We start from the raw sequence: 22,771 nt of genomic DNA on the forward strand, positions 1-22,771 counted from the left end.
CACGCGCGCACACGCACACAAAAGATGCCATTTTCCCACCTTGACATTCTTAAATGTTTCAAGGACAATCAAAATAATTTAATTAGAGTAAACCAAATAATTCAAAGTCAAATCAAGGTAAAAACTTAAAATACACAATTGGGTAGTGGTGGATCATGCCTATAGTTTTCTTAAGCCGTACCTATAATGTTCTAATTTGGCTCTTTGGGTGTCTGAATTATCTTTCTTCCTTAGCCCTTTACTCGAGTCCTCCCCTATATATTTCAACTCTTTTCTCAAAATAATCTCCTCTACTACCAATACTCGATCTTCCCTTTTCTCTATCCTGTGTAGAGAACCCTGTATTCATTCAGGCAAGCATGGGAAGAACTCCTTGCTGTGACAAGACCAAGGTGAAAAGGGGACCATGGTCTCCGGAAGAAGATCAAATTCTCAAGAAACACCTCCTTGACTATGGCACTGGTGGCAATTGGATCACCTTGCCTCAGAAAGCTGGTTTTCCCTCTCTCCTTTACTTTTTCTTCTGCTTCTCGGGATTTATTAGCAGTAAAAATTCATCTGTCAGTTTGCATGTTAGTAAATATAGTAGACATGACCACACATTATTCGAGGTTGATGCATGCCTGTTTTTTTTAATTGTTCCTAGGCCATTTTTCTGAAAGTTTTGTTGTTGTTCCTAGGCCATCTTTCTGACACCTGACCAGATTCAATCCTCTGTAGCAAAATCATGTCAACTTTCAGGGCTTTTTTCTAAAAAAAATAATTTTTGTTTTTCTCATTTCTTACAGTATGCCCTTATTGTGTTAGCCCCACCTTACTCATGTTTCAGTGCTGTTATCTATGCTGATACATTGTCAATTTCTTGATTGTGATCATGCCAGGCCTCAAGCGTTGTGGCAAAAGTTGCCGCTTGAGATGGCTTAATTACCTAAGACCAGACATAAAACATGGTCCTTTCACTCCTGAGGAAGACGACTTAATTTGCACTCTCTACAGTAAAATGGGAAGCAGGCAAGTTGCTTTTTGCGCCTCATTCTTTGTAATGTAGCAAGTAATAACTATCTCTTTTTTTTTTTTGGGTGACGTCCAATATTGTATTGAATCGCAGATGGTCTATCATAGCTTCTCAACTTCCTGGAAGAACAGATAATGATGTTAAAAATCACTGGAATTCCAAGTTGAAGAAGAAGCAATTGGCAGCATCAATCAGGAAGCCTGCAAGCAATACTGCTAACAATAATTCTAGCAGGCCTGATTCTTTTACCTCAACAACTAGTACAACCACCCCATATTCTTTGGAGACTCAAGCTGGAGCATTTCATCCCAAATTTTCTGCCCATCTATCAAATTTGAGTACTGAAGATTATACTGACATTAGTGTCGGTACTGAAGGGTCAAAAGTCTGCTCATCAAGCTCAAAGACCATAGAGTACATGAGTTCATCATCACAAGCCCAAGAAGATTCAATCATTTCTGAATCAACATCCTTTGGCACAGTTACAAATACAATCAACAACAGCATGCCATGGTTGGATGATTATGGAGCAATTGATCGGGGACTTCCAATGGAGATGACCGGCACTGCAGCATACTCCTATGAGATTCTGAGTGGAATTTGGGCTCAAGAAACAGTTCTTGAAGCCCTTCATGATCCTTATTTCTAGTGCCAACTTATTATTAATTAGCTCTCATTTTATGATGTTGCTGATATATTAGCAGCACTAAATTTAGTTTAAGTGTACAGTACTACTACTGCAGGTAGTAGTCTGTCAGTCAAACTAGCACTAATCTAAACTGAAATTCAAAGGGATACCCTTTGATATTTTTAGCAATATAGGGTGTGCTCCAATTTGTCGGTGTAGTTAAATCAATTATTTTGGTTTTAGTTGAAAGCTAAGACTGCAGAAACATACTCGCCATGAGCAAAAATTAAAAGAAAAACAGGAAATGTCTGTTTTTTTAAAATGGCCTGCATGGACTGCATCTTTTCTGGACGCGGGTTGGTGTCGGTTTTCTAAACTATATGCTATAGCTTTTCACAGAACTTGCCTGAGAGGGGACTTAAAGACTTAAAAGTCTTCAACATGTGCTTTAATTTGACTAGTATGGCCTTTTGTGTCTTAGATGACAACATCATGTCTGTCTACTTGTTGATAGTCAAGTTCACGAGAAGTGCATGGAGCAATGGCTTATTTCTAACCTTCCCTAACCAACAAAAACTCATCTCTCAATATTGACATCATGGCATCTCTCCCCTCGTAGACACACTCAAAAGCTCACGCACATTATGTAATGCATGAGTGGACGGAATTGTCAGGTCTCTCATGAGAAATCCAATGAAATATTCATTAAGGTAGAAAAACATACACATAGAATCTACAGGGACATAACCACCGGTAGGGATTTAAAGTCCCTTTAGACCATAGGTACTCTTCCTTTTTTTTTTTTGGGACACGATAGATTCTATTTTACGCCTGCTCCTACTCTATACTAAGGAGGGGGTCCAGGGGGACCTAAAGAGGTTAAAGGGGAGTTCGGAAGAGACCGAATTACCATAGGCTCAAATGGATGCCTACGCATCCTCCGGCGAAATTTCCTCTACACCCAAGTAGAGTTTTAAATCTCTTTTGGTGACCAACTATCACTACTCTAGGAGTAGTTGGTTTTAGACCATAGGTACTCAAAGGTTCAAAAATCTTGTTCTTGCAATTAAAAAAAAAAAAAGGAAGAAAGATCTATATGGGCCTTCCTTCTAACTCCTTAAAAAAGTAATTGTGGACCATTATCTTTTAATGTAGGATAGTACAGGTGTTGCTGATTGTTTAAACAAGAAAAAAAAATAGAATCTACTTGGTGCATATTGGCCTTGTAAATTCTATGTTATGGAGTTCTAGAATTCTTTTTCTGCCACATATGAATAGTGAGAATTTGAGAGATGCTGATAAAAATGGAGATCCAGACACATGTACATAATATTTTTCCTCAGAATTGAGGTATGTTCACCAAGGTAATTGTCCTTGTGTGCATAATAGTTTTCCTCAGAATTGAATTATATTCACCAAGGTTATTGTCCTTCTCCAAGGGGATACCAAAATTTAGAGAGTTCTAATAACTTCTAACGTAGGTTCGTTTCTTTTAGGTTATGCATGCATGAATCATTATAAGTTTGCTTTGCAAGAGCTCATTTCTGTCACGCCCCTGTAATCCTGAGCAACATGAAGTTAACCAGCATATTTCTTGCGAATTTCTACTTATAAACTCTCTCTCTTTTTTTTGGATAAAGAAAAATCATTTATTTAACCAAAGAAACAAATTAGTCCACATTCATAGAGTTTCCATCTTTGTGCTTGTTTTTGTTTTTTTTTTTTATTATGAAAAAGAACAAGGAAAAAGAAAAATCCAAAGGCTGAATACTGAAAAGAAAAAATTCAAGATACCAATATATTCTAGCAAAATAAAAGAACCCCACTACATATAAAATTGAAATGGATTGGAAAACGCTTCACGGGAACTATTACTATAAAAAATTGCAAGATGAGCTCGCCGGTTATAGACTCCAAGTCTCCAACTCATAAGAGGCAAAACTTGGGCAAGTCCAAAAAGCTTCTTTTTGCCCCCCAAAAAAAAAAAAAACAGAGTGAAGAGTGATATAAAATACACTTTGGATTGGGACGTACGTCTAAGAAACTCCTTTTCATCACCAAAAAAAAAAAAAAAAAAAAACTTGACAGATTAAGAATTGGTGCATGGGCATATTATTGCTTTGACTGCTTTGGCACATGACCAATAAATTTCATTTTCCAAACCTAACAAAAGTTTGTCCCATGCATCGTTTTGGTTCTCTCCAACGTTGAATCCATCCATTGGTTTGCCTTAAAAAAAAAAATGTAGTCCGTGTGCTTCCAAAACCAATTCTTGGTGGCATCACTTGCAGGTGAACATATTCTTTCCTGGTAGGACTTGGGCACCATATACGCCACCACCACGTTCACATTATGTCATGTAAATTAGCATTTGTTCAGTCAAAAAAGAAAATTTTGCAGGTGTAACTGGACTAGAATGTGGACTATTCTACTTGGTATCTTTGGAGTTGGACGACCCTGTCTATACCATCTCATGCTCTACATATAATTCTATGTGCTTGTGGGGTGGGATTTATTAGAAAAGAAAAAGGCCATCAAACTTTGGTAACCATCACGTCTAGACTAAGGCTCCGTTTGATAATTCAATTCATTACTTAAATTTAATGTGTTTATATTCTAATATATTCAAACGCTTTTGATAACTAAAACTAAAATTAGAACATCTAAATTCATTAAGTGGCAATAAATTTTCTACTAAAATTTGCTTCAGAAATAAGTGATAATCTATTCAATTATCACTTAATATAATATATGCTTAAATGTATCAAATTCAGTACTTAACAATTCACTGATTTAATGGATTCAGATTTCAGATTTCAATTTTCAAACTTCTTTTTTGTTAAACGTGCCCTAAGAAAACAAAATCGAACTGGTGGTAAAATTTCTGTCTTTCAAGTGCAGATGCATAGTCAAAGGAGTATTGTTTTTTGTTAGGTGACGGAGAAAATCTTTCCGCACAAACGTGTATTTCTACTCGTTACCTCACCCGCTGATGGAATCCTTTACTGACTGATTCATTGCCAATTACCAAATCCCAGGTCGAAAACGGAAGGATAACTGCCCGAAGCCGTGGCAGAATCCTTGGGAACGTATATTCAATCAACTGGAGTGGTTGAAAATGCCATAGAGGAAACATTTAGAGAAGTCTGTTTGAGAGAATGCGGTGCCTAGGCTAAAAAAGTTTTTTTTTTTTTTTTTGGTGATAAAAGGATGTTTTGAGGTGTTTGGTGGACACAATTCCTTAAATTTAGGAGAATGTAGTGTCAAAAAATTTTTAGTGAAGTTCAAAATTGGTGTTTTTAGAATAACTTTTGTATTTTACAAATTAAAACCTGCACTTTGATCATTTTATCATCTGAGTAAAAAGATAAATATATTCTAAAAACTTAAAATCATACATTATTCAACACAATAAGCATTTGACCAAGTATACATCCAAACATGTACTTAATAATTATTTTAATTGAAATCTCTACTAGTAAAATGTTTTTTTGATGTGTCAAATTAGAGATTGAATTTTTTTTTTTTAGGGACAGAAAACAGTTTTGGTGGATTCGATTCCGGGTTTGTACCACAGATTTGGAATGCCTTCCTGATCCATGATAGTAAGCGAATTCGAACCCACTCAAACTATTTTCTACCAAAAAAAAACTAGATATTGATTTTTTTTTTTGACCTGACACGATAGACTTACACTATTCCATACTAAGGGAAGGGGGGGACCTGAAGAGACCCAAGAACAACCTAGAGGGGACTGAACTACCATCGGCTCAAACGGGTGCCTATGCACCTGATGACGACATTTCAAAAAAACCTGAATTTTAGAATGTAATTAAGAAGATTTGATCTTTTAACCTACATCTAAATAGAGTTTTAAATCTCTCTTGCCGATCAACTGCTACATTGATCACTCACTTGTAGTTCTATGTTGCTGAAAACTGTGCTTGTCGTTACTAGGGGCTACTGGATTGGGCTACCAGATTCGTGGGTCTCCCTTTGTCAATTCCCTCAAATGAACTGGATGGGCCTATGGGGCCTTTTAGTTAGGCCGTCCAAAGAACCTCAGAAACCCTTGTTCTTTCGACTGAAAATTGGAAGTGCGCTTCTCTTTTTTTCTATTTTGGATAAACAATAATGGACGTGCCTACTTAGGAGCTGAATATGAGTAGTTGAAGTACTTTGTGGTAAACCAACTCTCTAAAAGAGTTGTCCACCATATTAATTATGGGGTGTACATCCATTTGGGTGCATGATGCACCTGTCTGATTTGATGGTATTTCAGTTTCATCAGGTTCTCCGATTCAATTGGGCCATCTCCTAAAGTAGGTTCTCCCGCACCCCGGGCGCTGCCGCCGAGTAGGAGACACATGGAACATATAAGTGCCCTTTTGAAGCGAAAGTTGGACAGTACTAAGATTTCTGCACCAGTTTATTGGATTACATGTTGGATGGTGGACTTTGATTCTTTACCAGGCCCATTTATTTGCCGGTGGAGACTTTATGAATGCCATTTTACATGCTGAAGGTTAATAGCTCTGCAGCTTTAGTCCATTAAATATGGATTTAATGTGCTCAAAAAACTAAATTGAAAAAGGGTTTGTCTAGCAGGGTCGCACAATAATTGGTGAAAATTTGAATTTTGAAAAATAATTTAGCCTACTAAAAACATACCAAAATACATTTGGGATTTTTGATTCTTACATTTTCTTCAATAGTAGTTCCTAAAGTTCATGTGAAATTTTCAAGATCCGTTTTTATCGATTCAATATGAGATTTACATAATTTACTAGAACGCAAATATGAGGTAGTGACAAAATTTTCCGCTAACATGAGCTTGGGTCTGATTTTTAATTTCGGTTTAGTCATGAAGATACCTTTTTTTTTAGGGGGTGGGGGGAATAGTCATGATGACTCCTAAATCGTGCAGTATTGATAATTATAACTAGTGGGAAAAGCACACTTTATAGGCACGCAAATTAAGTAAAAAATTTGGGCATGTTTGGATTGTATTTTTTTGAATTTTTTATAAAAAAAATTACTGTAACGATTTAATATATGTGAAGTAAACAAGTGATTGAAAAATATGTCCACAAAAAGCGTATCAATTTTTCTTTGAAAAATTGCAACCCAAACGGAGTTGATTTCATTAAAATCATGAGGTATACATGTCAATGCACAAGGTTTATTCGTCTAACACTGGACCATTGGACTGGTTTTTGTCTACATTATCTGATTAATCTCTTTTTCCTGCCTTTGGTTTGTTTAAATTAAGAAAAATGATCTTTTTCTTTTACCTCTGACCTCTCCTTTTATTTGCTCAAAGAAAAAAAAAATTAGAAAAAAAGAAAGGCACAAGAAACATTACAAAACAATTATTATCTCTCCCCCCAGTCTCTATCTCATCGTCACCGGGTTACATTCTCGGAGAAATTTAAATCTAACAATACATAGCTAATTATTACTTTAAAAATATTACTTTATATAAAACCGAATTGTTTTTCTGGCATTCGTTTTACAGACTCAAAGGTGCTTTTATTCATCGTAATAATAATTACCTATGTATGTCAATTTCAATTCAATCATCAAATTCAGCTTAGATCTATTCTCACTTTGATCAGATTTTTCTTTCTTCAATTTTCGCAGATCTAAGCCATGGATTTCATGAAGGTCATTGACCAAACCGTCCGCGAAATGTAAGCTCAATTCTTGTTATTTTTCATGATTTATGTATTGATTTTTGTAAGTAATATTGTTTCTATATATATTTTTGATTATCCTTCTTTGTATACGCATTTTAACTCTTGTTTAATCGACTAATTTGCAGAAAGAGGGAGGTCAATTTGAAAGTTTTGAAAGTTCCTGAAATCGAGCAGAAGGTACGCATATTGAAGATGACTTCGGTTTGATGTCTTCTCCAATTTTAGTATCTCCAGTCTTGATTGAATTTTTGGCGGATGTGCTTTCTGATATTGTATATGAAGTGAGCGACATGCAGATGCTTAATTGAATTTTAATTGCTGAACTGCTTGACTTATGCTTGCTATGGTTGGTACAAGTGGATTCAATTTTACCGAGTATATCGTGGAAAGTGGTAACTTTTATGAATTTTCTTTTCGTTTTGGTATGTTTCTTGAGTTTGTGGGTAAATCATGGCTGCATTAGTTTGTTTCTTGAGTTTATGGGTAAATCATAGCTGCCTTAAGTGACTAATGCCACTGATGTTTGAACTGAATTGGCGTTCTAGTCTACCAGTTATGCTGATATTGACTTGAAAAGGTTTAGATGAAGTTTTTGAAAGAAATGAAGAGAAATATTTGGAGACACTGTAGCTTATTCATTGAAGTTGTGATGATTCCAATTTTTGAACCACATCACCAGCTCATTTTATGAATGATACTTGGTTGTACATGTCATCTATAGTGTTGAAGTAGTGGAAGGGGAGTGTAAGGACAACAGTTGGTTGAATGAAGGGGTGAGGAATGGAATTTTGTTGTCAGGGCTTGGATTAATTTTGAATTTATTGTTTGTTGTCCGGTGGAATGACAGAAGAGTTTAATAGTTTCAGGAGTTAAGTAGCTGAGATCTATTTTCTCATTCAGGTTTGCATTTCTTAATGCGTGTAGGCATGCATCTGCCTCTATTGTTTCCCATGAAACAAATCTCCCTAATGGGGCTGAAGAATGTTTTTCCATATCTCTTCATGGAACTACTATTGTGTTCCTTGTAAAATGAATGACTTGTACAACTAACAAAACCTGAAACATTTTTTAGTTCCACAATTGTTGTTCTGTTGTAGGCAGCATGGACAAAGGTGTTGTAGAAACTTCTATATGTCCAACTGTTTATATGGCTGCTTGATTTGTTGTGTATGCCTACGGTTGTGACATCTCAAAATTATGCAGGTGTTGGATGCGACTGATGATGAACCTTGGGGTCCTCATGGTACTGCATTGGCTGAGATTGCACAGGCGACAAAAAAATTGTACTTGATAACTTTCATGTCACTCATTGCACTGATAATCTTTGTTTTTTTTTTTTTGAAATTCTATTTCACGTCATCGGTTCTATAGGGTAGCTTTTTGTCTAATTGTGGATTTTGTGTTGAACTATCATGCAGCTCCGAGTGTCAGATGGTTATGAATGTTATATGGACAAGATTGGCTGAAACTGGCAAGAATTGGCGTTTCGTTTACAAGGTAGCCTTTAGATGTCTATTGCCAAGATTTTTATTGCTCAGTGGTTGGTAATTTTTCCTTTTAGCATCATAGTGGACAAAATGATTTGCTAGAGAAGAAGATAAGAAAAGAGGGGAAAAAAAAAGAAAAATGTAAAAGAGGATTCTGAAGCTCTTTTGTTCCAGGCATTGGCTGTTATAGAGTATTTAGTGGCACATGGATCTGAACGTGCAGTTGATGACATAGTAGAACATACTTTCCAAATTTCAGTAAGTATATTCCTTGTATTGTGCCAAACTTACACTTCCTCTTGCTTGAGAACAAGTTGGTTTCTCAACACGTTCCTACTGCATCATGACTGATAGTCTTCCATTATCCATTTTCCCTTACTATTTTTTGCTGCTTTCCTTTTTTATGTATAAGTCTCTTGCAAGTTTCGAGTATGTGGAGCCAAGTGGGAAGGATGTGGGAATTAATGTGAGAAAGAAGGCAGAAACTATTGTGACTCTTTTGAATGACAAAGACAAGATTCAAGAGGTCAGAAATAAAGCTGCTGTCAACCGTGATAAGTATGTATTTGGTCATCTTTTGTAGCGTTGATGTTCCTATACTTAGCTTTAGTACCAGATTTGAGTATGTAGGATTATGTTATGACTTTGTTAGGTACTTTGGCCTTTCATCAACTGGAATTACGTACAAATCAGGCTCTGCATCATTTAGTAGCGGCAGCTTTCAAAGTGGTGATCGCTATGGTGGTTTTGGCAGTACAAAAAATGGTGATTCATTTAGGGATAGTTACAAGGATAGAGATAGGTATGATGAAGATAAGTTTGAGCAAAGCACTTCTGTCAAACCACATCGAGATTCTGAAAGCAGTCAGGGGAACACCTCAAGAAAGGGTTCTTCTCGTCATGGCAGGTTTCCTGTTATCTCTTTTACCCTTTTGCTGCTTAAAATTATGCATTCGTATGGACTACTCTTTTAAATTGCAGTAGAAAGTTTGAGGAGTATTTTTAGTTGAGTGGGTTATATGCCTAGAATTCCTTGGTCATATTTGTGGCACATTTATGGCTGCAATAAGTCAGAGGCTAACCAAGTATGCGGTGTTTAGATTGAACTTGACTAATCATCTAAAAAGATTTTGAGCTGGACTCCCATATTTTCTGAGTATGATATCTGTTTCAACTTGAAATCAAGGGAAGCTTGGTGAGTTAGAGTTGAGCCTAGTATATGATATTCCAGTTCAACTTGATTAATGGTCAACAAGCCTTGATTTGATTGCAGTTGTCTTAATAAATTTTCTCTTATTTGTACTGAGCATACAGTATTTAGCAGATATTGCTTGATGAGAAAGTACCTGAGGAAAGGTCCTTGATTGAATTCTCACTTTTTCTGTGTCATCCCCTGTTCTCTGATGACTAAGAGTTTTCCATGGTGTTTCTTTCTCATCTGTGTTCAAGATATGGCTAGTTGCAGATTATTTTGCTCTTATCTCTTTCTTACTGGGTGATTGCTGAATTTGATAATTTTTAGCAGCAAGGGTCAAGAAACAAAGTCAGCTGATGTGTTAAGGACAACAAAGAACACAGATGAGCATGACAAATATGCTTCAATGCCCCAAGGTTCTAGTCATTTGACGAACAATGATGATGATGAATTTGATGATTTTGATCCTCGAGGGACTTCTAGTGCTAGTAAGTATGGGGCAGTGGATTTGTAACCCCTATTTTCTTGACCTGTCTCTGAAATACCATTCTCTTGCAAATGCATTGGTTGATTGGATGTTCACATATGTTGCCCTGAATACTTTCCTCTTGATGGCACTTTATTCATTTCTCATGTAAAGTTGGCTCTCATATATATGATGCCATTTTGTGTTGATTATTTATTTTATTATTAGTAGAATGGGCACATCATTCGTGTGTGTAATCTTTTGTAAGTTATGTGTGTATGGTAGATGTTTATGCACATATGCATGTAATAACCAATAGAAGGGAGAAGTGACAAACAAATTAAGTTGATGTCATGGAAGAAGATATTAAATGTATTTCATGGTTAAGTTGTGATTGCTCTTATTGCAAATGTTCTTTCACTTGTGGTTATTTTGATTTCTACCAGTGGCTATTTTTAAAAAAAATAAAAGTTAAACTGGAATAACTTCTCTCCCTTTAGTTGGTTGTCACCAAAATCATTCTGCTTTATTGCTGGCCAAAGTTAAGTAACTGACTTCATCTAAGCTTCAATTAGCAACAATTATGCTTGTGGCTAGAGCTTCTTTGCTGAATTCTTAGTATTCACAATTCCCTGTGTGATTGCTCGCATTTGTCCTTGTGTTTGAAAGAACCACGAGCTGTCCAAAGTCACGAATCATTTATTACAAAATTCTAAATGGTGGGTCTAAAAAATTTCACTAGTAAGGTGTCTAAATGAAGGGTAACTTGTATGTCATGGTACGTGCATGGTCGAATTGTCCAAAAGAATGGAAGTAAGTTGATGTTTTGTTAATAAACAAAAGGGACAGTGCTTCATTTAATTATTAGCAGCTCCTGATTGGACATTGAAAGAGTGAAGTTTGTCTGATTTTGAGTGTTGCCTGTTAAAAGACTTCTGGGTGCTTAGTGGGGGGCTTGTATATTGTTGTGGTAGTTTGTGCTCTTAGTGATTTTATGAGTCGTCTATATCTTAGTTTGTCAAAAAGTTTCTTGTCAATAGAATTCACAAATTTTGTGGTCAATAGAGTAGATCCTGTACTCTGGAAATAGAATGGTAATTACAGGTACAATTACATGGTAAAGGAATAGAAAATAGTTATCTCTATACCTAATTGACTATATCTTGCAGCAGATAAGGGACGATCTGACTTTGTTTCTGCTCCCTTCTTCTGGAACCTTTTTCTTCCCTTCCCTTCTCTTTCTGAACCTTCGTGGCTATCCAAAATACTATAGGCCTTTGATTAATTGCGTGCTGAATTTAGTCCTTTGAGTGAAGGTATGCGAGTCCTTTTCCTGCACAAACAACCCTCCTATCCGGTAATGCTGCTTCACTCCGTTTTAGCTACTACTCCTTGGATAACAACCTCATACTTTCAGCATCAAGACATCCACAACCAATAATATATCCTCTGGGCCATTCAGTGTAAAGATCCACAATGAATTTTAAATAGATAAGCTATAGTTTCATTTTTACTTAATCATCCTGGACGCTCTATGTTTATATGGTCCTTCTCATGATAAGAAGTGTCATATTTACAGCCTGTTATGGCTGGTTCCGTTTCTAGTCACTTATTTTTGCAAAGAAGCAGTTTGATGTTTTAATGTGAAATAGATGCCATGTGTTAAAAGAATATGAACATTAATGCTCTCCCCAATTTGAACAACAGCTTTCCTTTTGTGAGCTCAACTTTTATGTACTAACATTTTAAAAGTTCATTGAGTAAGTGATATAACTGCAAAGGAAAATGTCAATGTCAAGCTCTTTTTAGTATTTTTTTGTAAGATTAACAGACCATTTATTTCTCATTGAGAATGTTTTTTACTCCGTGAAACATTTTGGAAAGTGGTCGAGTGTGATTAATTGAGACTTTTCTAACAACTATTGATAAGATGCATGCTTAAAACATCATTTCATATGGAGATTTGTCATGCACCATTGAAAAGATCTCTCAGGTTCATCGTTTTTTAATGCCTGTTAAACAGAGCCTTCTACTGGTACTTCTCACCAAGTGGATCTATTTGGGCAAGACCTATTAGGTGACTTTATGGATGCTCCAACCCCAGCTTCCACAGAGAAGTCTACCACAAAAGCCGATCAGTCAGATGTTGATTTATTTGCTGATGCTACCTTTGTATCTGCAACATCCCCTACGGAAGCGATTTCTAGTTCTGGTGGTCAGGTATTTCACCTACCTGGAACCTGGGCAAAAGGAGTTTGTGATACCAGCAATATAGTATCAGTGAAATGTTAACACCTACCACCCGAGTCTGTAAGAAATTTGGGAATGAGATTTTCTTTTTCTCAGTTTTGTTTGATGCTAAGTAAATTACCCCATGTGATTTTTTCCAATTTTATTCCTAAGAAACATAGAGAGAGTCTGCCATCTTATACTTAAAAGTTCAGGTTCACTGAAGTTCTGATGTCATCCTTTCTTTCCAAGAGATTAATTATGACATGGATATGAACTGTATCTTTGTCATTTATGCAGAAAAGTGTTGATCTATTTGCCTCCCAGCCTGCTCCTTCATCTGCGGTTTCTTCAACTGTTGATTTTTTTGCTGCACCAGATCCAGTCACAGTCACTCAATCTGATGCAAAGTCCACAAACCAGATGACCAGCAGTGCAGTTGACCCATTTGCTGCAGTTCCTCTGAACAATTTTGATGCTTCTGATCCTTTCGGTGCATTTGCCCAAAATCCTGCTAATGATAGCAGCCCTAGCAGCTTAAATGGTACTCCTTTAGATAAGCCTGGCAGTCAAAGCAACTTGAATGGATCTTCTGTCGATAGCAAGCCACCACCGAAGAAGGATGGATTTCAAGTTAAATCTGGAATATGGGCAGATTCTCTGAGTCGTGGTATAATTGATCTCAATATAGCTGCACGTAAGTTCTGAATATTGTGTACTAGTATTTCTTCTAACTAACCTTAATGAGTTTTTTTTTTGGGTGAATTAAAAGCCATGATGAAAATGCTGTGGTAGCATATACATGCAAAAATGTTTCTAGTTGTATGCATAAACAGTATTTGCAGTACTGAGTTGAAAGTGCAAACTGAGTAATGTTCCCATATAAATTAGCTTGATAACATAAGCATGCAACTGTGTCCTCTGTAAGACTCCAAATTAAATGTGTAAAGCTAGTGAAAATAGGAAAAGACTATATGCTGGGCGTTTGCAGAAAATAAATGGTGATAAAATCATTATGATGGTTTTGGTATTTTCACAAACGAATATCAGAACGCCCCTTCGAAAATGTAAGATCATCTTAATCGGATTCTGCATTTGACCAACCCATGTTAACATGATACGACATGACTGCTACTATGGGAAGTGTGTCAGATCTTTGACTTTAAAGTGGGGCTCTGGGATTGTGCTGATTGAAGTGAGAATATTTCATAATTTAACACTAAGAATTAATCGTTGACATTTTAATGTATTTGCAAAGTTTGTTGTGTGTTTCCTCACGAGTTTTTAACCAGTTTCGGACCCAAAAACCAAGTGATTTTTCCTCTTATTATTATTGTTATTATTATTTGTGCTGAAAAGCCAGTTGAGATTTTCAGTATAAAATTTCCATAAAATGTGAGTTTAGAAGTCTAATAAAAATATGCTATGCACCACAGCCTAAGTACCTGTATATGAACTTTTGCAGTGTTCCTTTATGTATTTAAATAATAACGACCTTAGCATCTGGAGACCGACTTGCACCTATTTCTAAGCTCAAGTCCATGTAACATAACACTAAGACAGATGTTTATAAAATTAGAGAGGGAAGAACAGAAAAGGAGGATCCATATTGCTGAACTTGATTGGTTGAGATGATTGGTAGCTAAGGTCCATAGCTCTTTTGTTAAAAATGCAGACAGTATTTTCCAGAGTCTAGTTGAGGTTGAGTGTTCATCTAGTTTTGTGGTTACTCGTTACAGGGACAGTGATACTTAAAACCTCTTCTCTTGCTTGTTCAATATGAGGCGACTGAATGATGTAATTTTGGTGGAAAATGAAATAAAATAGAGGGACTTTGGTTGAGTAGGGGTTGTGTTTTATGGTAATTTTGGCCTGCCTTTGCATCTTATGAAGTTCTGCATTTGACATAATTGCAGCCAAGAAGGTCAACCTAGCAGACGTTGGGATTGTTGGTTTAACTGATGGATCAGAAGAAAAGGAGAAGGGTCCTCCCCCTTCGTTCTACATGGGAAGAGCCATGGGTACGGGATCAGGCCTTGGTAAATCTGGTTTCCCTTCGGCATCATCTGAAGGAGACGATTTTTTCTCCAGCTTGAGCAGCCAACAATATCAATTTGGCGGGTTCAAAAAGTGATTTCCGTTTTCTGATTTGCAAAAAGATCCAATATGAGCTTATTCTTTTGTGAATTTTTTTTTTTTTTTTAAAAACAGAAGTATGAATTTGATGGTGCTATTATATATACAATTTTTAGCGCCAGTATATGAACATACGGTATTCATCTTCTGCGGATTATAGTTCTGTTCAAGTGTCTTCCGTCATTGTCTGTAGAGTTGTATGGAATATTCTGAGGCCTTGACTACCAGTTTAATCGAGGAATCCCTTTGATCCTTTTTGCTTGCAATCAATGCAGTTTTGATGAATACTGAATAACAACTATTTACCCCCTCTTTTCCCCTTCAATCATGGTTTCTAGTGACTGTGAAACTCCTCGGTAAATAATCGAGATTGGATGCAAGACCTCAACATTTTCTCCTGGCTGCAAATTTCGAGCATGCCTGGAGGTTTACAATATCAGAGGAGCGATCAAGGATAAACAAAGTTACCTGGCAATTACTGGTGTTAAAAGACAGCACGCACGATAGAGTCCAATATGATGCACTCGACACAAGCTCACCGGCTTGCTTTTACCGGGGAATACAAGCTCACCATACTGACTAAGAGGTTCTACTTCTAGGCTTTTGCCCAAAATCGCTTTTCTGTCTCTCATTGCCATGCCACACCTTCATGGCAATCCTATCAGATGGCACCTACTAAGGTAGATAAATTGGGTTTGCTTGTTTACTATTTTGAACAGCTCATTGCATCTATTATTATACCCCTTTACAGGGCCAACAGTCAAAAAAGTGTGTCACGTATCATCGTAGTAAAGTAGGGTTTTCCTTGTTTCGCAGGCATCTGATCAATCATCACTGAACAACTTTCTTACTTTCAGGAACAAAAAGATTAATAAAAGTACTGACAGTATAGGATTATTAACATGTAAAACGGGAAGTAGAAGCATGGAAAGTAAAGATTATGCCAGATTCATTTTGCAAGTAATTGTACTAAGTTGTAAAGACAAAGTTTAAAGCATCAAGCGTAACAAAGTTTTAGAAAATGTCCAGCATTCTTCCCCTCAACATCGCTTCAGCTTTCCTCACCTGCTTTATGGGTCCAATGATGAAAACCTGCATTCAAGCCACAACATATCATGAGTGAATCAAAAAACATATCGTCTTTCTTCTTCATCCGTTCATTTTTTGGACTCCTTAATTCAATGCAAGATGTTTTCTCCATTTAACAAGTATTAATCTCACAGTTCAATGTGACAACTACTTTTCCTTCTCTTACATGAGAATCCCTAACATGGCTATTCATCCCAAAAATTTCCTCTGTTGCAGAGTCAACACAGTGTCGTAGATACAGAAATGACTTCGATCTTACTTATGTGTTTACCTATATAAAGTTCATTGTGTGATTAGAGTTCAAAGCCACATGACATTCTTCAATCCATCTTCATTCCTTAAATTGGTTAAATAAATGAACGGTGATACCACTCCATTAGAGAGGCCCAGGGGCCAGAACTCAGGGTAGTGCAGCAGAATTGTATGCGGTATTTGCCAAATGGGGGTAGGAAAATTTTTCATGATCCTCTGCATTCTTCAACATTGTGTAGTGGACCAAATTGATGTAATCAAATCTGACGATTAAGGGTGCAAACAATGGGTACAAACAATAATCTTGTTGAAAAGTGATCTTTAATGCCAACAACAGACAAACATGAATTATTCACTACAAGATAAATCCAGATGCTTTTTGAAACATCCAAGGAACGGCCCTTTTTTTAAAAAAATATTTTTCTCCCTCATCGAGAATAACCTGCTAAAGGTGTCATATTAAGAATGTTTGTGCAAGGAAGTCGATTCTAGAAAACAATCCACAAATGAAATAGGGAGACAAACCTTGTCAGGTGGTCCCTTTGCGCCTCCCATGAATATTTCAGCACTGCAATTGGATGTAGCCAATGTAAAGTATACCGCAAATCAAGAAGGGAAGCAAAAAATAATAAAGCATGCATGTACATGAGTCTGATATAAAGTTAAAAGATGCATGTACATACAATCATGTGAATGTAGATACGGTTGGAAATCATCCCAAATGCATGATGCTCAATTAGAACAAAACTACATGCCAAAGTATCCAGCAAACAGAATATTTCCCCTTATGATCTGTCATTCCCTATATGGTCTTTTCAATCCCTCTTGCTTAGTTACTCCAATGATAAAGTGAGATGGTTCATTACATTCAAATTGCGTAGAACAAAGCGTATTGGAGTATTACTAGAGCATTAATTTTTTCACATCTAGCGCTTCAATCAAATAGAACTAAAGGAAAAGATGACATTTAGCAACCAGACAAAAAGATAACACGGTGAAAAGGACACATACTTGCATGACTCCTTTATCGACAAGATAGTAGCTCCTCTTTTTCCAATGATGCGTCCCATTTTCCCAGGGGGAACATCAAGAACTGACAGTATTTCTTCCTCCGGGGCATTTGGGTCACCAAGCATCTGATCTACAATCATGGAGTTACTACAAGGTCAGATGCCAACCAATTTAGGATATCAGCATGATGACTGCTGTATCAAATGGGTTACATCAAGAATTTTATGCTCATTTATAGCTAACAGTTCTCTAGAAGCATAAATGGATACTCATCATAGATACTTCATTTCTAAAACTTCAATCAACAACCATAAAAATGTCTGTCTACATACTTATGCATGTGTACCCGGCATAATAGATATAACTGTATTCATTTGGGACAAGATAAAAGGAAAACCTGGAACTGGAGGAAGAGATGGCCAATCTGCATACTGATTATCATTAATGCAGAAACATCGACAGTACAGTGCACCACGGACAGCAAGATACCACAAAGATCGCTCACTCAGTTTCTCCAGCATCTTATGATAGATAAACAGAAGAAAGCGGACATCATCTGCAGCTGCACGAACCATCATTTCAGATAGTGGCCTATAAGTCCAGAAGTTAGGGTCCTGAAAATGTAAATGGACATAATCAACACAAGCAGGGTCATGACTGTAACAAGTTCAAGGGTGCAAAACATGGAAATACAGTCCAAGGAAACCAGAGACTTAAAATTAACACATTCGAAAAGAGCAATTACATCTAGCCGTTCAGGTTATTTGAAAATAGCAAGCCAGATTTTCTCTCTGCAGTAACAACTTTGATGAACCATACAGGATATTTGCAAATTGTGGATTGAATATCTACTCTGCTCTAACGTGAGAAAGCATATTAACCAAGGTTCAAATTAGATTCAAGGTAGTAATATCCAGCTAATTACTAAAATTACCTACCCTTTCTTAGAACAACATGTCAATGAAGAGTTTAATTTCAAAATACAGTGATTCCCACATGATAAGTGGCTCCATTACAACAGCCTTTCCAATCCTTTCCCACACCCTACCAAGCACACAAATAAATTAAGCCAAAGAAGAAAATAGGACAGAGACTTTCCAAACTATATCACCATACTAACGAAGGTTTTTGAGGTGACAAAAGTTCAATGTACAGAACAACAAAGTGCAATGAGTGGATGGTTTTGTGATAACTAAGTTCAACTCGGCTACCCTGGATATTAAGCTCTGCAATATCATTCAAGGTAAGCTCTGCAATATCATTCAAGGCACGCCTTAAAGGGGGTAATATTATTCTACAAACAGTTCAAGCACAAGCACAATGAAAACCAACCTGCCTCAGAAGGACTCGGACTTCTTCCTTCTCAGCATACGATATCCCTAAATGAAAATAGGGTATAATGTCAAATACAGAAACTCATACTTGTGCTAGTTCCAGCAAATCTATCGTGAAAGTGCATATCCACCAGAGGTCTCACAAGTACTTCATCAAAAAAAAAAAAAAAAAGCCTTAACCCATTAGAACATAACCAAAATACACAACTGCTTCTGCAGCATATTTGATAATTTCAAGATTTTTACAGCTCCAAAATCATTTAAGGTCCCGGATCCCAATTTTATTAGCATACAACATGAAATGAACTTGGTGAGGCATCTGGACATGAATCAGTGGCATACATACTTCCTGGAAAAGCATGCACACGCATTGTCTTATTAGTAGCTTCCCAATCGATTGGCTCACCCCAAGGAACCAAGTAAAAAGTAGAAACAAATTGACATGTTTATACAGCCTTAAAAGACTGAATAAGAAGAAAAATACATACATCATCATAGCTGGACACTGCAAGCTTCTAAAGAAAATGAATCACAAGAGGCTTTTAACAAAATAGCATAAGAACATTCCATAAATAGAAGGAATTTGTACACAAACAATATAAAACCAAAGCATATAAACAGAGATAGGAAAAGTACCACAATAACATGGGTCTGCAAGGAGGCTAACAAAGGATATGTAATCATCAGGTGCCCGTATCTGTCCTTCTTGCTCCTTGATCAAAGAGTAAGCAATCTGCAATTAAAATAGAATACAATGATAAGTTCTTTTCTCAAATATTAACTACAGAAGAGAAGTACTATGCTTGCCTATTTCCATTTTGTGGTGGACATTAGGTCTTTGCTTGGTAATCCCAAATATAAAGGGTATACTACAAAAGTAGAGGTAAAATCATCTGCTCCAAAGACAAAAGGCAGGGAAAAAAAGACTTGAGACCTTTAACAAACTTCACGAGGCATGAACTGCGGAATCCCACTTTCAAATCACAATACTCTCACACGCATACAGTACATGCAAACAGATGTGCAGATACCACTGAAAGCAGCATCTCATACAAGTAGAACTGTTGACTATTTCTCCATCCTAGCATATGTAGAACCAAGCCACCAGAATCCTAGGATCAGAAACACTTTTAGAAGTACAGCTAAAAATTCCAAAAACCTACACCACCAGCAATGACTCAAATTCTTGCGTTGCTTGCCCTACACATTCCCTACTTCAATATCTGGAAAACATTTATCACAACCTTACCTTCCATTTTCGATTAACTTGCAGAGATAAATTCAACTGATAAATGATGTACTAGTTGCCAGGAAAACCATATAAAAAAAATTCTAGTCCAGTAAATCCTTTTTCAGATTATCTCACTAAGGATAAATAGCACAGGAGATGAGTACTAAATTAAGGAAAGTCTCCTTCTCCAGTTGAACGGTAAATATGGTGAAAGGAATTGGGAAAAAAAAAAGGCCTACACAAATTCTAGAAGGATACGTACCTGAGTATCCACAACATTGTGCAACTTGATGCCGAACTGAAAGTGCAACGCCTGAACATTAAGATTCAAGAGACCATAAAATAGTGCATGCCAAGCAAAGCATATGGAGTTCCAGAAAGAAAAGAAATCATTAAGAGACCTCGCTATCTCGTTTGCAATCGTGAATAACTTTAGTGATGTAATTAGACTCAAGTGCAGGCTTACAGGCTTTCACAAGAGCCTCTCCTCCCTCAATTGCATCAACCAAATATATTGCACTTGGAAAGGCAAGCTGCAAAAGATAAATTCCTTCATTGATAGAGAACATTTTTCACTCATCGATAAAATAACTGTGCAGCATACTATCCTTGATGAAGCTTCACTAAAAAACATAAATGGATCTTCCAAAACAGACCATAGATCAAGCAGTACTTATGAAATTTATATCACTGACACAACAGCATAACCAGTGACTGGAACCAGGAGATTTAATTTGAAGGGGCGAAATGCATACACATGTAAACTTTGAGTGGAAATAAAAAATTTTGAAAACTGTTGGCAGGGGCAAATAGCTAAATGTATATAAAGGAAATTTTCAAAATTCTCAATAGGGAATAAAACATGAATTTCTAGAACTTTTGTTTCTTTGTTTTTTTTGGGGTGGGGGGGGGGGGAGAGAGAGGTGGCCCCACAGTTAAGTCCTTCACTATAACAACACTATCACAGCGATAAAAGAATAAACTGCATGAATGATAGAAGGGCCATCTGTTATAAACCAGACTGTCTTCCATATGCACATTTAGAGAAGAACCTTTAGCGAAAACAAATGAAGGTGAACCTATTGCAAGGAAAATAAAAATAAAAATCAACCTCATTAAGTAAACAGCAAAGTTAAATGACCCCCGAGAAGAATGGTTAAACACTTTGTAGAAGAGATAAACCATTATTTTGAAATTTTGAACAAACAAAAAGAAAAGCAGTACAAAGAGAAATCATAATCACACAGTATACATGTCCCATGTTCTTCAATTTTTGCAATGGAAATGAACTTGTGAATATGAGATTCAGTTAATTTATCACTGACAATGTCACAGACAACTCATTTACTTTAACACTGTATGTCTGATGCATAACCAAACATTTCTGACATTTTTTGAACTACCTTTTTGCGAAGTTGTCTAAATGCTGTAGCTTTAAAATACTTTCTTGGAAAAGTCTTTCCACTCAAACCAAAAAAATATTCCGTCAACAAGAGTGCAACAAATAATAGTTCATAATTTGAACAAGCCAAGGTGTCAAGTTTTGGGGTGATAATATCAAAAAGGAAAATTAAGCTCAAATACATAAAGCAGATTTCAAAAGCCTTAATAATGATCAAACCTTCTTTAAATACATTTCTCAGCATAAGCAAACCGAAATTTTCTCCTTGGAAAAACGGTTTTAAAAGAGAAACCTGATGAGGGGAAAAAGAAAAAACACATTGCAAATCAGGATCCAAAATTACTCTGACATGATTGACATCTAAGTACCTGCATTATACAAAGAGTCCCATGGCGACAAAGATCAACACCCTCACAGTCAAAACCAATAACCAGCTGTCTCTCAGGAGAAGGCTCCAGAAACTCGATAGGAAGTTGAGATACTTGGGTTACGACATGAATAGGCACTGAAAAGTGACCATCACTTTCTAACGATTTGCCTCCTACAAAGTTGAGCAAAAACACCATCAAATTGTTATCAGGGTTCACAAGATGGTTGAATTAGCTCAAATTTCCCAAAAACACGTTTTATTCCATACTAGCTACACATAGTCCATTAGAGAGATTTGAGGGGGTCGAGAGACGAGAAAGACAGAAAAAACCCAAAGGCCAAAACAACCATGCCAACAACTCGAAACAAGTACACCTTGCTAGCAAAAAGTTATAGATTCGCGTCCAAAAAAATGCAGAGTCCATTTTGCGTGAGGAAATAAATAAGCTTCTTTTTTTTTTTTTTGGAATTTCAAGAATTTCTATATCAAGTCGCTTTATCACACCTTCCACAATTCACAGCGAAAAAGAAAAAAGAAAAAAGCATCAGAAAAGATCGAACATTATTGTACCATATATGCAAAATCCCAATCAAATGAAAGCAACATACTCAGATATCCCAAATGAAAGGTGGATTGAAATTACCGGGATCATGAGGGAGGGGAACATGGATTTCATGAGGGGAGGCCATGCAATCATCGGACAACTCGAAGCCTGAAATTTTGCTCTCTGATTTTCACTGTCTTATTTACGCGTATTATATATTCTCTGCGTTATAAAATCTTGGACTATGTATTTCTAGCGAAACAGACTGTAAATTATTGGGGAGGACTGTAAATTGTAAATATACCCCGTTGCTCCCCTAAACTATTGCATTATGTCATATTGTCCCGGTAAAGTATTTATCAAATGATGGTAAAAGAATAAAATGTGCCTTACTTTGATTGTTTGAGTAACACACAGTTGACATTTGATAAAAAAAAAAGAAAAAGAGTAACACACTTTTATCCCCGGTTTAAAATTGAATGTGTTTTGTATTGGGCAGTGCTAATTGACAACACATCTAGGAAAACCTTTGTACATATATATGATATTGGTTTCATAAGTTGGACAAATAGTTTTTTTTGGACGACTTATTTTCTACAAAAAGTTTTTAGATTTTTTTTTTTAGAAATATTTTATTTACATATTTTTTAATCTCACATATATCACATTTCAAAATATGTTAG

At 36.4% G+C, this 22,771-nt stretch overlaps 3 protein-coding genes across 5 annotated transcripts; 2 read left to right on the forward strand and 1 right to left on the reverse strand.

Moving 5' to 3' along the window:
- The first annotated feature begins 303 nt into the window (after positions 1-303).
- On the forward strand, positions 304-1,891 carry LOC113781327 (transcription factor MYB36-like). Its single transcript, XM_027327244.1, has 3 exons — positions 304-495; positions 882-1,011; positions 1,109-1,891. The coding sequence occupies exons 1-3, from the start codon at positions 360-362 to the stop codon at positions 1,662-1,664; spliced, it is 822 nt and encodes a 273-aa protein (XP_027183045.1). The 5' UTR covers positions 304-359; the 3' UTR covers positions 1,665-1,891.
- A 5,141-nt stretch (positions 1,892-7,032) lies between these two features.
- On the forward strand, positions 7,033-15,108 carry LOC113779729 (clathrin interactor EPSIN 1). 3 transcript variants are annotated; one of them, XM_027325429.1, is made up of 12 exons: positions 7,033-7,202; positions 7,287-7,336; positions 7,468-7,519; positions 8,546-8,625; positions 8,761-8,839; positions 9,004-9,087; positions 9,242-9,387; positions 9,482-9,736; positions 10,352-10,512; positions 12,514-12,710; positions 13,020-13,416; positions 14,636-15,108. In XM_027325429.1, the coding sequence occupies exons 2-12, from the start codon at positions 7,296-7,298 to the stop codon at positions 14,851-14,853; spliced, it is 1,710 nt and encodes a 569-aa protein (XP_027181230.1). In that variant the 5' UTR covers positions 7,033-7,202; positions 7,287-7,295; the 3' UTR covers positions 14,854-15,108. The 3 variants fall into 3 exon arrangements, with proteins under 3 accessions (XP_027181230.1, XP_027181229.1, XP_027181232.1); XM_027325428.1 differs by having other exon boundaries at positions 7,033-7,169; XM_027325431.1 differs by having other exon boundaries at positions 7,033-7,169; positions 10,355-10,512.
- Positions 15,109-15,723: 615 nt separating this feature from the next.
- On the reverse strand, positions 15,724-22,301 carry LOC113779826 (egalitarian protein homolog). The gene is made up of 10 exons (XM_027325562.1): positions 22,188-22,301; positions 21,543-21,715; positions 20,174-20,305; positions 20,035-20,085; positions 19,178-19,274; positions 18,540-18,586; positions 17,605-17,821; positions 17,208-17,337; positions 16,722-16,764; positions 15,724-15,947 (listed from the first exon to the last, which is right to left on the reverse strand). The coding sequence occupies exons 1-10, from the start codon at positions 22,231-22,233 to the stop codon at positions 15,870-15,872; spliced, it is 1,014 nt and encodes a 337-aa protein (XP_027181363.1). The 5' UTR covers positions 22,234-22,301; the 3' UTR covers positions 15,724-15,869.
- Positions 22,302-22,771: the final 470 nt, after the last annotated feature.

The sequence above is a fragment of the Coffea eugenioides genome, chromosome 8, assembly GCF_003713205.1.
Source record: "Coffea eugenioides isolate CCC68of chromosome 8, Ceug_1.0, whole genome shotgun sequence".
Lineage (NCBI taxonomy): Eukaryota > Viridiplantae > Streptophyta > Magnoliopsida > Gentianales > Rubiaceae > Coffea > Coffea eugenioides.

Bases quoted from the DNA above. Each gene is read 5' to 3' on its own strand.
- LOC113781327 (XM_027327244.1), top strand. From the start codon at position 360: ATGGGAAGAACTCCTTGCTGTGACAAGACCAAGGTGAAAAGGGGACCA. The intron at 496-881 runs GTTTTCCCTCTC...TGATCATGCCAG, and splicing joins CACCTTGCCTCAGAAAGCTG to GCCTCAAGCGTTGTGGCAAA. The intron at 1,012-1,108 runs GCAAGTTGCTTT...ATTGAATCGCAG, and splicing joins TACAGTAAAATGGGAAGCAG to ATGGTCTATCATAGCTTCTC.
- LOC113779729 (XM_027325429.1), top strand. From the start codon at position 7,296: ATGGATTTCATGAAGGTCATTGACCAAACCGTCCGCGAAAT. The intron at 8,840-9,003 runs GTAGCCTTTAGA...CTTTTGTTCCAG, and splicing joins ATTGGCGTTTCGTTTACAAG to GCATTGGCTGTTATAGAGTA. The intron at 9,088-9,241 runs GTAAGTATATTC...TTTATGTATAAG, and splicing joins AACATACTTTCCAAATTTCA to TCTCTTGCAAGTTTCGAGTA.
- LOC113779826 (XM_027325562.1), bottom strand. From the start codon at position 22,233: ATGGCCTCCCCTCATGAAATCCATGTTCCCCTCCCTCATGATCCCG. The intron at 19,275-20,034 runs GTACGTATCCTT...TTTTAATTGCAG, and splicing joins ACAATGTTGTGGATACTCAG to ATTGCTTACTCTTTGATCAA. The intron at 15,948-16,721 runs GTTTGTCTCCCT...GCTTGAATGCAG, and splicing joins CAAAGGGACCACCTGACAAG to GTTTTCATCATTGGACCCAT.